The 15,992-nt window shown below is 38.0% G+C and overlaps 1 protein-coding gene across 4 annotated transcripts in view; it reads right to left on the bottom strand.

The window, feature by feature from the left end:
• The window catches only part of FAF1 (Fas associated factor 1), a 499,298-nt gene that overhangs the window by 39,747 nt on the left and 443,559 nt on the right, over positions 1-15,992 (bottom strand). For all 4 annotated transcript variants that reach the window (XM_060305721.2, XM_060305705.2, XM_060305724.2 and 1 more), the window contains 3 exons: positions 6,647-6,727; positions 5,502-5,579; positions 1,545-1,760 (listed from right to left, as the gene is read on the bottom strand). In XM_060305721.2, the coding sequence (XP_060161704.1) occupies positions 1,545-1,760; positions 5,502-5,579; positions 6,647-6,727 (375 nt within the window). The remainder of the gene's footprint in view (positions 1-1,544; positions 1,761-5,501; positions 5,580-6,646; positions 6,728-15,992) is intronic.

The raw sequence follows: 15,992 nt of genomic DNA, 5'->3' as shown, positions 1-15,992 counted from the left end.
GGAGTGACTCCTTCTCCCTATTTATCCATTACTATAAAAAAAGTGATAATTCAGTAGTGCTTCGTTATCTCCAAAAATAGAAAAATCACTACCTCACAACACAAAATATTCTTTTCTTAGAAAGTGGCTTTCTTACATTGGGCCAAATTTGCCTCCCAATAACTTTCAACTTATTGGTCCCACTTTATCATTGAAGCTGCACAAAATCAGATCCCTCTTTTTCACTGCAGGCTTTCAAGTAGCTGAAGACAAAAATCACATCTCCCATGGCCGTGCCTTCTCTAGAGGAAAATATTTCCCCAAATGATATGATTTCCACTTCCCTTCCCTTCCTTCCAGCCCTGTTCTAGATAAGCTCCTGTTGCTTTTTTTTTTTTTTGGCCATGCCATGCGGCATGTGGGATCTTAGTTCCCCGGCCAGGGATCGACCCTGTGCATCCTGAACTGGGAGCGTAGAGTCTTAACCACTGGATTGCCAGGGAACTCCCAATCTCCTGTTTCTTCAGGCGACAGCACCGAGTTTCAGCATGGAGTCTAAGGACTACTCAGGGGTCGTTTATCTTTGTAAACAGTTGACTACGACTTGTTATTCTCTTGTTGGGATTATACCTCTAAAAATGCAGCTGGCTTTTTGTTGGGAGTCACAACAGATTATTAATGTATATTCAGCTTAATTCAACCACAATAACCTCTACTAAAGCAGGATTCTTTCATCCCAAACTTGAGTAATTGGTTTTCTAAGCCTATGCAGGCATCTCTTTCTATGTCTATATATTTCTGTAAAATTTTTCTAGGTTCATTTTTGCCTATTATTTCACTATTTTAAGGCTTTCTTGAATCTTATTTTTCATAATCCATAAACCTGATAACGTCTTCATTTAAGTTGCCAATAAGTGTGATGAGTAATAAAGAATTAAATATAGAGCCTCTTGTTTCCCTCCAGGGAGAGGGCAGTCTCTTAGTCAACAGTTTCTGGACACATCCATTTAATCAGCAATGAATCTACCTGTCGATTTACATCTCTCTATTTTTCCCCAGAATACTATGAGAGACTATCAAAAGCCTTGCTGAAATACAGATACACAGTGAATATCGTTCACCCTCCCTGACTTCCCAGGCTAGTAAGAACTGTCAAATCACAAAATACTCTTGGTTTAACATGACTTGTTCACGAACCTATAATCATTGACCCTGATCTGACTGTTAAGCTGTTAAGCACATAATTCTCAGATCTACCCTAAGGTATACAGAGATGAAATCTTGGGAAAGCCTGTATGAGTGCTGGAATAGGGGAAACAACTAGGAAGGAAGACCTAGTACCTAATTTCTTACCTAGGCTACTAGGCACATGTCTGCTGGCCTGGGAAACCATACCTTCTCCAAAGGCTGAGGAGAGAAAGGTGTGCAGAACAAAGAAGGACTCCTGAGTGTGTGGTCTTGCGGTAAGTTGTGCCATGGCACTTTTCTTGGACTACTTTGTCCAGCCCTAATGATGGGCTATCTCCCATCTGGACACACTTCCCGAGATAGGCATGGGAACTTACATCTCTCCTAGGAAAGGTACTCAGTAACTTGAATTCATCCCATGGAAATCCTTTGGAAGCTACAAAATCAAAGACGATCTGGAGCTTATTGCTGGCCAGGAAACGCCGCTCGAGGAACTCGCCACTGGGTGTCCGGATCCGCAGTTTGCTCACAGGCTCAGCATTTTCTTCCTTTGGCTCTGGAGGCAGGGCCTGCTCTAAGGAGAGTCTGATGGCCTAAAGAGGGCAAAAATCAGGTGTTAAACTGTTGATGGATGGAATTGTGGGGGGTGGGGGAGGGAGAGATGAGAAAAAACCTGCTGCTTCCTAGAAACTCATCAAAAGCTATTGCCCATTTATTAACGAAGCCTAATGCTTGGACAACAGAATTATGTGTTTTTCATTTTCTTAATATTAGCCCAATAAGCAATTAATTAAAATAAATCCCACCTTGATGACACATTAAATTGATAGGTAACTACACAGAGAAGAAAGGTAATTTATTTTTTACTGAAGGGCTCAGGTATTTGTGATTCCTTTCTAGGGCATGAATTAAGGCTATTAGAAGCATTTGCAAAAGACGCGTGTGCACGCGAACACACACACACACAGATGGGGGTGGAGAAAGAGAGAGGGAGAGAGAGTGGGAGAGAGAGCGCGAGTGCACAAAAGAGAGAGAGAACATACATTTCCCAAGTAGAAATGACTGAAGATTTTGTAGAATTCTGGATAATATACTAACGACAAAATGGAGGAAAGACTCTGTTTGGGTTGATGAAAATGTTTGGAAATAATGGTCGTGGTTGCAAGACTGTGAATGTAATTCATGCCACTTAACTGTACTTAAGAAGGGTTAAAAAGGCAAATTTTTGTTATATATATTTTGCTACAATAAAAAAATGGAATGGAAAGAAATTAAAATATCAGGCTTATTGGGGGCAGGAGACTATGGTCCTAGTTCCAGCTTTGCCACTAAACTGCTGTGAGATTTGGCCAAGTCCACATTTCTGGACCTAGATGTGGCACAGACTCAAACAGGTGGGGTAAACTGTTGGGAGATCTCATGGCTAGAGTTGGGCTCTAGTTCTCAATCTAGCATTACGTTGTTTCACATTCAAGATATTCCAGTGGAAGGAGTTTAAAGATCTCTGATGTCCCTGCCTGTGGCAGAAATTCACTAAAACCTTTTTGTTCCTAGAACTGTGGCAGGTTCCTTAGACATGTAAGCCTGGTATTAGCATGTGCAGCTTCACAGTTATATTGTGTTCCTGGTTACTTTCACATTTCCATGTTCCCAATTTTCATCAATAGGGAAAACAAAAATTTCCCCCAATTAACATGAGTGAGAGAAATTGGGATACATGTTCTCTAAAATCTCAACACAATTTTCAAAGTTGGTGTCACTCCCTTTGGAGAAAAAACAACAACAAAAACCCTATTAAACAACTCTCAGGTAAAAGGGGAAATATAATGAAAACTACAGAGTATCTAGAAAACAATTGTTGAAATTTCATATTCATATTGGAATCTCTGGGATTCATTTAAAGCAGTGCTCAGAGGAAGTTCATAGCCTTAAAATTCTTATATCATTCAAAAGGAAAATAAAAATAAGTTAACTGGGTCTTCCCTGGTGGCGCAGTGGTTAAGAATCCACCTGCCAATGCAGGGGACACGGGTTTGAGCCCTGGTCCGGGAAGATCCCCCATGCTGCGGAGCAACTAAGCCCCTGCGCCACAACTAGTGAGCCTGCGCTTTAAAGCCCGAGCCACAACTACTGAAGCCCGTGCACCTAGAGCTTGTGCTCCACAACAAGAGAAGCCACAGCAATGAGAAGCCTGCGCACTGCAATGAAGAGTAGCCCCTGCCTGCTGCAACTAGAGAAAGCCCGTGCACAGCAACGAAGACCAAACACAGCCAAAAATAAATAAATAAAAATAATTAAAAAAAAAAAAGAGAAATCTCTTCCCTTGTAGCTTGTTTTAATGGTCAATGAGTAAGCATAGGTAAAGCAGGTAGCAGAGTAGTTGATACACAGAAGACGTTCAACAAAATATTTTCTACCTTCCATTACTGAGAGTCCTCAGCATGGACAGATACTAGAGTTTGTCAGGCATAGTATTTCGTACTTGTGTGATAGGCACTTGATAAGTGTTTGAACATGAATAAACTCTGATTTCCAAACAGTGAAATCTTACACATCTCTCAAGACCTGGCTCAAATATCAGTTCTTCTGTAGTGTTGACTGAATTCCAAAAGCTGTGAAAGATTTTTACTTTGCCCCTGAACTCTAAGTATTTTGCTTTTATTTCTGTTATGTTATTTAGCACGTTTTTCCTTGATTTGCTGTTACTTGTAGACATGTTGTATCTTCCCTACAAGATGTAATCTCTCTTTGCAGGCAGAAAATGTCTTACTATCCTTTGTTTCTCTTTCAGTGCCTAGCATAGTTCTTGCTCAAAAATCATTTACTGATATTGGAGAGGGTGTAGAGAAAAGGGAACTCTCCTACACTGGGAGAGTGGGAATGTAAATTGGTGCAGCCATCATGGAGAACAGTATGGAGGTTTCTTAAAAAACTAAAACTAGAACTACCATATGATCTAGCAATCCTACTCCTGGGTATATATCTGGAAAAGACGAAAACTCTAATTTGAAAAGATACATGCACCCCAATGCTCATAGCAGCACTATTTACAACAGCCAAGTCATGGAAGCAACTTAAGTGTCCATCAACAGATGAATGGATAAAAAATATGTGCTACATATATACAATGGAATATTACTCAGCCATGAAAAAGAATGAAATATTGCCATTTGCAGCAACATGGATAGACCTAAAGATGATCATATTAAGTGAAGTAAGTCAGACCAAGAAAGACAAATATTATGGTTACCATAGGGGGTTAGAGGTGGGGAGGGATAAATTAGGAGTATGGGATTAACAGACATACCCTACTATGTATAAAATAAACAACAAGGATTTACTGTATAGCATATATATATATATTTAATATATATATAATATATATAAAATATATATATATATCTGAATAACTTTGCTGTACACCTGAAACTAGCACAACATTGTAAACCAACTATACTTTAATTAAAAAAATTTGTTGAATAAGTTACGAGGTGGCATCCTCTGACCAGGAGTGATGACTAATGGAGTTTTCATCAGCCCAAGTTAGGGCCCTCCAGGTCTTTCTATCACTTGTTAGATGGCTTCCTCTATTTATAAGTGAATTTTGCCATTAATCCTATATCTAGAAAAAAGTTCTAAAAGCCATTTTTTGTGAGTCATCCTAGGAAGTCATTTGACACCCTTTCTCTTTTTTCCCATTGCACTTTAGGTAAATCTCTATAATGACTTTTATATATAGTATGTAATTCTATTTTTACAAGACTATGAACTCCTGGAGCAGAGGGCCCACATCTGTATCCCTACTTCCTAACAGATTTTGGACACACACTAAGTAGTCAAAAAAATATTTGCCAAATGAGTGAATGAAAAAATTCTCTATATTGTCACAGACATGACCTGAACTCAGGGTGGAAAAAAATCAGCCAAGCTACATGGATTTTTCACATATAGGGGCCCAGTGAAAGATGCTGCAGAAGTAACTCCCAGTGTCTTTTGGTGGGTAAAGTAAAGCCTGAGAAAAGGGGAGAAAACACAGTCTTTGTGTTTTTTGGGTGAGACAATATTTAGGAAGGATGGGAATATTTGTCAGGCAAGAAAGGGGAGAGGAATTGGAAAGAATAGAAAACCATGAATCTAGTACAAGTTTAAGTTTTCTAAGAGTTCAACACAATAGATTGGGAATGATTCTTCTAAAGAAAATTAGTCTTCCATATCAAAATGAATCTGGGAAAAGTGGAAAGAAGTAAGTTGTAGGAAATATTAACATCCTTAGTATCAAATGCAATGGAAATAGACCTAGCATTTGAATAACTTTTCTAAAAATTATGCTCTACCTCACGTTCCTCTTCTTGTTCTTTGCGAATCTGTTCCAAACGAAACTGTTCTGCCATCTCTCTCTCATGAGCTTCCCTCTGTTGATAAAAGAGAAAGGAATCCAACACTTAATAAACACTGGCCTACTTTTTTTTAAAAAAGAAAAGAAATAAAAGAGAAAGAAAAAGAAAAGAAAAAAAGTTCATTTTCAGCATGGCCCAGAGGTACACTGTGGTAATGAAAGTGTTTCTCTCTGGAACAAGGATGGAAATAAAAGCAACAACAAAGCATACCTCTATGATCATGGTGGGTTCCTATTCAAACATTTAGGTAGCTCTGGGTAGTGTAGCATTCAAGATCCTTCAGACCTTTCTCTGGTCTTCCTTTCTGGTCTTTTCTGCCACCTCCCCTGTACCCAAATATCAAAACTCTATTCACATCAGCCTCTATCTTGAACCCATGCTTTCTGGCTCCTTGTTGCTAGCACACATTACTTCCTCTCCTACCCCCCTTTCTCTATCCAGTTCAAATATACAATCTCTTCTATGAAACCCTGCCTAGTACATTCCCATTTCTTGGCTCTCGAAAAAAGCTGGAAAAAACTTTCCACTGAAAATCCTGTTCATTGAACTCTCACAGAACTCAGTGCTTCCCTTACAACATTTAAGATCCTTGCCTAAGTGTTCCAGCTATCTATGCTCTTGACTGAATCTACTCTGCAGCACAATGTGAGCCTTATTTTGAAGGCAGAAAGAGTGGCTTATTCATTTTCCTCTCCTTCAATGCCCAGTACAGAAGCATTTAATGCTCAAGAAGCATTAAATAAGTCAGTGGTTCTCAACCCTGACTGCACATTAAAATCACCTGAAGAGCTTTTTAAACATTGCTAGATTTTACCACAGACTGATTAAAAACAAATGAAGTAAACACTAGGCCCATTTTTGTTTTCACTTCTCATGATTCCTGAAAAAATTATCTTGTCAAAATGAACCATGCTTTAAGAACCTGAGGTAGAATTATATTCTTTCTGTTAATTGAAACTAGCTTTCTCCACTGCAAACCCAACTCTCTTAGGTTTCAAAATGATTAAAGGGCTGGCATTTAAATAATGAAAGACTATTTAGGATTGAGTTCTTTATCCCAGAAGTCCCCTGACCAAACCTACCTTTGCTCTGTCAGCCTCAAGTGAAAGGCGATAGGCCTCGTCTTGTTCTCTCTTCACATTTTCTCTGGCTTCTCGTTCGTCCTTAAAAGAAAGGAAAATATTCAAAGGCATTTTACCACATTACTGTTTTTAAAGAAAACAACAATAATAATCCCCTTGTCTTACTCCTGTGTAAATTTATTATAATTAAACAAGACACTTTTAAAGTGTACAATATAAATAAGCTAACAAATAATAAGGTGAGTAGCACAGTAGATAGTGAAAATAAGAATGTTTGAAGCCTAGTCTACCACTTACAAATTGTGTGACCTTGGGCAAGTTATTTAATCTCTTTAGGTCTCAGTTTCCTCAACTGTAAAAAAGAAATAACATTTGTCTCATAGGGTTGTGAGAATTGAATGCAATGATATATAAACTGTCTAGCAAAGTACCTGACATTTAGTTCATTTTCACTGATTAGTTCCCTTCTCCTTTACTCCTGATTTTTCTAAGATAAACTTGGAGATTATCAGCATTGGGACTAAGGACTGGGAGAGAGGAAAGGACTAGGAAGTAATCTGGTCAGCACAGAAAGAGGCTGAAAGCACAATACCCTGCTTAACTTTAGTCCATATCACACCACTAAAGCTTGGTTATCAAATAAGTATATCCCCACAACATTCACACTCATGAAGTGTGGATAATGTAAGTTATCTAAGTTGAAGATCTTTTAGAATATTTTTAGTGTCTGAAGTGATTATGCCATCTGTGTACATTTAAATTGTGATTTCATATAAAATTAAAAGTTAATTCAACTACCAGAATTTCTTATTTGTTAAATTCTGGAGGATAGCCAATATACATGTCCTTAAATTTAATAAATACCCACACCTGTTGACATTAGAGTATAGGTTCCCTCTCTGGTCATTTTTTTTTTTTTTTTTTTTTTTTTTGCGGTACGCGGGCCTCTCCCTGTTGTGGCCTCTCCCGTTGCAGAGCACAGGTTCCGGACGCACAGGCTCAGCGGCCATGGCTCACGGGCCCAGCCGCTCCGTGGCATGTGGGATCCTCCCGGACCGGGGCATGAACCCGTGTCCCCTGCATCGGCAGGCGGTCTCTCAACCACTGCGCCACCAAGGAAGCCCCCTTTCTGGTCATTTTGCACAGTAGGCTGAATCATACATAAGTTACCGATATCTGACTGGTTTTGACCTATAAAAATGGAAATTTCATATAGTTTAACTTAATTCTTTCTTTTTGTCTCCTCAGTTCAATATATGCTTGCTCAGGCTGAGTGTATGCTCAGCACTGTCTTAGGTACTCCCTCTGATATCTATTCAAGACTGGCCTTCTCCTTGAAGCCTCATACTCCTTTTGGTTTCAATGATTCCATTAAGTCCACAATCTCTGGTATAAATAGTAGCATTTCATTGATTCCTAATCTTTCAAATAAAAAATTAGGAAAAATTAGATGTTGTTGGCCTGAAGCTAATTGCTATACCATCTGTGATAAAAGAGTATGCCAGAGAAATTATATGTTGGGGCAAAATATCAGGAACAATGTTTAACCTGAGAGACCACTTAGGCTGCAAAGTAGTCAGGATAATTTACGTGTCATGTAGTATGACACATGAATAAAAACAGGTTTTAAAAACTCCTACTTGGAGACGTACTTAGCTATTAGTATTTTTATTTTAAAGCAACAGAAGCATCTTCCTTTAAAGATATTTTCACTGATTCCAACTGGGTATTTCCTACTTTGGTCTATATACTACAGTTTTACTATGACCAGATACAATCAGCCTGATAGGACATATTCTGTATGTTTTTCTTTATATTTGCATTTGCATTTACTCTGTAAGCACCTTTGCCCACTCAATATACAAGCTTGTACAGACTGGACACTTAATAGTTCATTTGGCCATGGCTGATCTATAGTTGATGTATAATGTCTTCATTTTTTTATGTCACCAAGGAGAGGTAATGAGGAGATTAGAAGACCTGTGTTCAACTCCTAGCCCTGCTAGTAGCAAGCTGTGTGTTCTTGGGTAAACACTGTCTCCCTTTTCAGTCATTTATTAAATTAAAGAATTGAATTTTTAAGGAAACTGTGCCTCTCTGAACAACTCTATCTTTCCAAATTTAGATATTCCTAATATTATCAACAACCTATGGGAGTAATCTTATCTTTTTACATTTCAAGTAGGGAAATATTTAAGATGCTTAGGATTTTAATTGTAACATACTTTCATGACTCCACCTTTTCAAATTAGTTTAGATTTCTCTTGTAGCATTCTGTCCTTTCCCTTTAAAACGTTTATCACAATTGTATCAATTATCATATGATTATTTATTTAATGTGAGAGTCCCCCATGACACTGTAAGCACCATAAAGGCAGGGATCTTGTCTATATTACATACCTCTGTATTCCAAGTGTTTCACACAATGCCTAGCTTTTGGAAGGTATTTAATAAGCATCTGTTGAATAAATGAACCGTCTTTCCAGGCATAAAACATTCATTGTCTAGAGTAAAAATTAAGGAGGAAAATGATATAGCTCATTCATAAAGTGGCCCTATCTGAGTCAATGAAATTGACTGGCTGGGCAGAAATGACCCGTTATGACACTATGTACACACACAAAGGGACCTTCTAAAAGCTACCACAGCTGGAAGCCCTCTCTGAGCACAAATACAGTTTGTAATAAAAGCATTCTAAGTAAACAGCTCTGTTTTAAAACAGACTGTTGCAGATAGGAAAGGCCATTAAATACAGGGATCCCTGCCACAAAATGTGGCACCTGTTGTGAGAGGACTTCTTGAACCAGCTAACTTCCTTCCTTCCCTCCCCACTTCTCTCTCTTCTATTTCTGTTCCCTCCTTTCCTTCTCACAAATATTCAATAAGCACCAATTTTACTTTAGGCATCACACTAATAGTGGGGTTATAGAGGCAGGCCACAGTTTAATAGAGAGAGAGAGAGAGAGAGATGAGCTAATCTGAAAGAACAATATTGTGTAATCTGAGCTATTTGCTGTATTTTCTTTAACTTGTTTTTAAAAAGGCACTCATGCAAAAAATTGTAATGCAAATGTTAAATTATTCTTAAATGTAGCATTGTTAATATTGCTAGATGCTGGCTGCACAACATTGTGAATACACAGAATGTCACTGAATAATGCACATTATAATAATTAACTGTATGCTATGTGAATTCTGCTTCTATTAAAAAAAATTACTAGAATCAAAAAAAATTTGTAAAATTGCTGTATGTCCACACAACAGAGTACTACTCAGCAATTAAAAGGAATGAATTACTGATACATGCCACAGCACAGATTAACCTCAAAATAATTATGCTGAGTGAAAGAAGTCAGACTAAAGAGTATATACTGTATGATTCAATTTTTCATAAAACTTGAGAAAATGCAAATAAATCTATAGTGACAGAAAGATCAGTGGGTGCATGGGACTTGAATGGTTGGGAGGTAGAGGCAGAAGAAAGGGATTACAAGGTTCATGAGGAAACTTTTGAGAGTGATGGATATGTTCACTATTTTGATCGTGGTAAAGATTTTATTAGTGTATACGTATGTCAAAACTTTTTAAAATTGGACAGTTTATATAGGTACAGTTTATATAATTATACTTCAATATAACTTTAGAAAATAAGTGATTAATAATACTGAAAAAATTAATGTATGGATTAAACAGCAGCTTGGACACAGGTGAAGAGAGAATTAATAAAGTGGAAGTAATCTGAAGAAACTACCTAAATTGCAACATGGAGAGACACAGAGAAATAAGGTATAATAGAGAAGTTAAGTGGACATGGAGGATATAATCAGAGTGCCTAACGTGCATCTGCTAGGAACCCTAGAAGGGAATATAAAGAATGGAGCAATACTCAAAGAGATAATGTTTTCGAATTTTCCAGTATGGATGAAAGATAAGAATAAGCGGCCAAGGACCATTTCAAATGGTAACCTCTAGTTCTATAGAAACTACCAAACTGAATAAACAAACAAATTGACTGAAGTCATCATAGTCAAACACAGCTTTGAATGCCACCTCACCTGAAGAAGACCAGCTCTTGATTCTGTGGATCCAGTGGTAAGACCTTGGATGACTGGGTTGTAATAACAGAAATAGTACTTAGAACCTTGCTAACAAAAGTGTGGTCCAAGAACAAGCAGCACTGAAATCAACTGGAAGCTTGTCAGAAATGTAGAATCTTAGGCTCCACCTGAGACTGACTGAATCAGAATATGAATTTTAATAAATTCTCCAGGTGATTCCTATGCACATTTAATTTAGCAAAGCACTGCTTAAGAAGCTTTGCTTAAAAGTAATGTATACTGCTTAAGTGACAAGTGGTTGGGATGTTATTTTTGCCTGCGGGAAAGCCATAAATGGGGAAAGTTCATCCACTCTGGTGCAGAAAAATAGTTAAATACTAGGACCAGGACCTACCTTTTTACATGGAAAGTCAAGCTAAATGCTCTGGAGATTTTTTTGGGATGTGTGTGTGTGTGTGTGTGTGTGTGTGTGTGTACACGCATGCAACAGAGATGATGTAATGGTGTTTGATAGAATCTAAATACTACATTCTGTGGCCACTTCTCCAGTCAGGATTCCTTCCTGAAGATAGACAGATAAGACAGGTGGAGGAAGCTTACTTTCAATCACAGGTCAGCAAACTGTGGTCTTTGGGCCAAAGCTGGCCTGTAGACTATTTTTGTAAATAAAGTTTTACTGGAATATAGCCATGCCTATTTGTTCATGAATTATCTATGGCTACTTCTGTGCTACAATGACATAGTTGAATAGTTGTGACAGAGAGTATATGGCTTCCAAAGTAGAAAGTATTTACTATCTGACACTTCACAGAAAATGTCTGCTGACCCTTTAAAATCATTATAAATGTTGGTTTCAGCCTTTTTAATTTTTAACTTTTAGCAAGTAGAGAATAAAACCCTAATGAGATTTTAAAGTTCATAAGCCTAGGGGGAGCTTCAGTAAAAGCTCAGATGGAAAGAGTAACTGATTTGTTTATTACATACAAAAAAATCAGAAGCCATAAACTAGCTCCGACATCAGTATGAAAGGTTTAAAGTCAAAGGTCTCGTGGCAGCATATTTCAAATTTTACATGGGCTAACAATAAGAGGTCTTGAAAGGGAGTTCATATCATAGATAAAAATAATTTGATTAAATGTAAGAATGCAAGAGAATTACATACTTGGACAGGTTTCCAGGTATCTAGGAAATGTGGAGGAATGATTTCTAACTCTAGACACATGTGAACTAATCATCTGTCTTAGAGGCTTAGGTATAGAACTTTTTGTTCTGCACCACTTGGTACCTTGGCTTAGTTTTAGGCAATGACTCTGTTGAACATCTACTGTGAGTAATCACTGGGCCAGATATTGTAGGAAAGACATATGTTAAACTAGTCCTACTTTAAAGTGTTTTAAATTTCATCTAAAAGAAAGGGACAAATGATTTGGGTGGGGCTATTTTTATGGAGATTTTGTAGTTATATCCTGCTGTTATCAAATTTCTATTGTTAAAAGCATAGTGTCAGGGCTCCCTGGTGGCGCAGTGGTTGAGAGTCCGCCTGCCGATGCAGGGGACACGGGTTTGTGCCCGGGTCTGGGAAGATCCCACATGCCATGGAGCGGCTGGGCCCGTGAGCCATGGCCGCTGAGCCTGCGCGTCTGGAGGCTGTGCTCCTCAATGGGAGAGGCCACAACAGTGAGAGGCCCACGTACCGCAAAAAAAAAAAAAAAAAAAAAGCATAGTGTCAGACTTATTACCTTTCTAAAATGAAAATCACATCATAACACTCCTCTTTCCTAACCTTCAATGATTTCCCCACACCTTCAGGATAAAGTCTAAATTTCCTAGCACAGGTGCCCTCAATTACTTTATCAGCTTCATTACCCACTTCCCCCTTCCATATACGCTATGCTCTAGCCATACAAGCCCTCTCACAGCTCCCTGAACAGACCAGCCTTTGCATGTTTCTCTGCCTTTGCATATCCTTTATCCTTTGCCTGGAAAATTCTTTACCACTCCTCCTTCGGCAAAATCACACTCATCTTTCAGGCTCAACTTAAGTGTCTAGGCATTCACAGGTACCTCACCCTGGGTTGAATGGTTTCACTTCTGTGTTCAATTCACACTGTATTATTTAATCATATATTTACATATTTCTCTCTCAGAGTAGACTGAGCACTGAGGGCAGGAATACTGTTTTATTAATTTTTGAATTTCCAGCATAAGTTAACACTACCAAGTTGGCACTTGATAGATAATAATAGCAGTTAACATTCAGTGAATGCTTCCTATATGCCAGGCATTCTTCTAACTACATTATTATCATATATAATCCTCAGATATATTGAGGGAAGGAGGAAAGAAAAGAGGTGACTATACATAAAAGAAAAAAGAAAGGGAAAGGGAGCTAAGGTATCTGCTCCAGGAACTGTCATGGACCTCAAAAAAGGCCAAAAGCCTTTGCAAGCTAAATGCTCTTGTTTTACTTCCCTCTTGCTACCATTACCCTAATTTGGGTTCTGAGATTTATAACATACCTAGAAGCCTTGAGAGAAATAATAATAGGCAGGACGGGAATAAGAAAATAGCTCTACTGAGGAAAATTATCCTCTTGTGTAGGGTGCTAGATTATTCCATGACTATCTTCTTTCTGTAACATCTGCAAGGGTGACAAATTTCAGGGGACTCTTCATGTGATGACTGGGCACAGTGCCTCGCACATAGTAGGTATTCTACAAATGTGGACTGAATTGAACTGGGAGGACAATTAACTGACTCTTCCTGAGTCACTAAAACAGATAAACCAATCCCTAGCAATTTTGTAGATTCAGTGATGTCAAAAAGAAAAAAGTAAAATAATTCAAATATTTGATCATTTAAAGCCAAGTTTTCAAAGCCTGCCTCTAAAGCTAAATTGATCATTTTATTTTCTAAGTAAATACCTGGTCAGTGTGAGAACAGAGGAAGCAGAGATTTTAGTTATTAAATTATTCTTAAGGGGCTAATTCATTAGGCACCAAAAAGATGTAAGACTGCCTCAATTTCTTCTTTAGTATTTGGGAGGTAAAAAGCACCCCCCCCCTTTTTTTTTCAAATCTCCACCTTATGGTCTAATTGGGACAGAAGTGGAGTTCAGATATTTAAGATCTTATTTTTGAAAATTCTCAGGCCACAGGATGTTCTGATAATCTTGTTTACAAAACATTTAAATAGTATCTCATATTTTAACGTATCAGAATTAGACACTTCTCCAAAGAAGATATACAAATGGCCAACAAGCACATGAAAAGATGTTCAACAACATTAGTCATTATTAGGGAAATGTAAATCAAAACCACAAGGAAATACCACCTTATCCACTGCGATGGCTATCATTTTTAAAAAGAGAAAAAATGAGTGTTGGCGAGGATGTGGAGAATCCTTGTAACCTGCAGATTGGAATGTAAATGGTACAGACGTTATGAAAACTGTTCGGTGCTTCCTCAGAAAGTTAAACAGATTTGCCACATGACCCAGTGATCCACTTCTAGTTATATACCCAAAAGAACTGTACACAAATGTTCATTCTATCATTATTCACAACAGCCGAAAAGTGGAAACAGTCCAAATGCCCATTAACAAATGCATGAACAAAATGTGATATATCCATACAATAGAATATATTTCAGTCATAAAAAGAATGAAGTAATGATATATGCTACAATGTGGAGGAACCTAAATGAAAAAACCAGACACAAAAGTCACATATTGTATGACTGCATTTGTATGAAATATCGAGAACAGGCAAATCCACAGAGACAGAAAGCACAGTGGTTGCTAGAGGCTGGTGGGGGGCAGAGGGGGTTGGGGGAGTGACTGCTTAATGGGTTTGGGGGTGATAAAAATATTTTGGAACTAGATAGAGGTAGTAGTTGCACAACACTGTGAATGTACAAAACACCATGTAATTGTAAAATGGTTCATTTTATGTTACCTGGATTTCGCCTAAAAATAAACCAAGTATCAAATTACAGAGCTAAGAACTAAATAAAAACAAAGCACTCTACAGTGTAAAAAGGGAGAAGAATATTTATACTTGAAGTATAAATGATGAGGGCACTGCTTGAAAAAATGTGTTAAATTGGCCTTCAAAAGAAGTACTGCCTGGTAGCATCGCCTCCATGGTGCACTGTGTCCAGGACATTCATCTTCCAGCCAAACAGCTTGGATTCTAGTCCTTGTTCCATCCTGATGGCAAAACAGTACAGGGAAAAAGTACAGCTTCAAACACAAACAACTCAACTTGGTCTGAATTCTAGGTCTGCCGCTTAATTTCTGTGCCCTTGGGCAACTTCTTTGAACTCTTTCAACACTGAACAATTTTATGTCCAAAACAGGAAAACTACCTCCTCGTTGGATTACTGGAAGGATGAAATGAAATGATGAATACATATCACCTAGCACAATGGGCATTTGATAAACGTTACCCTAATAATCATCACCATCATCATCATCCTAGTAATGTTAATCCTCTTCCTTGTAATAACTAGATGTGTAACCTCAGGCCGAACAGTTTAACTTCTCTGAATTTCTTCCAAGGATTGCCTGGGGAGGCCCTGGGGCAAATCATTCCTCATTAACAGCATCATTTTTTGATAGGTAAATTGGCAGTGGTAGAGGAGGGTAAACAGGGGAAGGTTCACGAATAATTATATGGACACGAGTCTCAGGTCTCTGAAGCATCTTCCCATTGTTCCGTAGCTGACTGCTGTACCCTATCAAGTCTATGTACCAGGGTTCTGACAGATGTCCCAGGGCCCAAAAAGAACATTAGAGGTCCTAAGCAGAGATTATGCACCATATGTAATTTAGAAGAAAAGCAATATTAAAGTGTATTCAGAAGTCTGACAAAATTCTAATTTTTCTTAAGACTCCTTTGATTTTTCTGAAATATTAAATTTCATAAAGGTATCTCTCTGTCTACATATATTTTTCCTGTCTATTTATTTGGTGAACCTACTTTGCTTATTCTATAAATGTTTGGTCTGCCTTTACGTAATCACATTCTAAGTTGCAGAGGAGAGAGGCTTTTTAGTATGAGGGCCCAGGACAAACCCTTAAGTTTGCTCTATTTTCGAGTGACCTGGGCTGTGAGAATTAAATAGAAGAACACATGGTGGGATAGTGCTCTGAAATGGACTAAGGTTCCAGACTGAAAGGAATGATCATTTTGTTAATAGAATCAGGAATGACTTAGAAGGCCTCATCTTCTCTGTGGTAAGAACGAATTCCTTGGCCCTAGGCCTAATTTATCACTGTGGTTTCCA

This window comes from Globicephala melas, chromosome 1 (assembly GCF_963455315.2).
Source record: "Globicephala melas chromosome 1, mGloMel1.2, whole genome shotgun sequence".
Taxonomy (NCBI): domain Eukaryota; kingdom Metazoa; phylum Chordata; class Mammalia; order Artiodactyla; family Delphinidae; genus Globicephala; species Globicephala melas.
The sequence above is the reverse complement of the archived record's forward strand: the minus strand, read 5'-3'. Positions and strand labels throughout refer to the sequence as shown.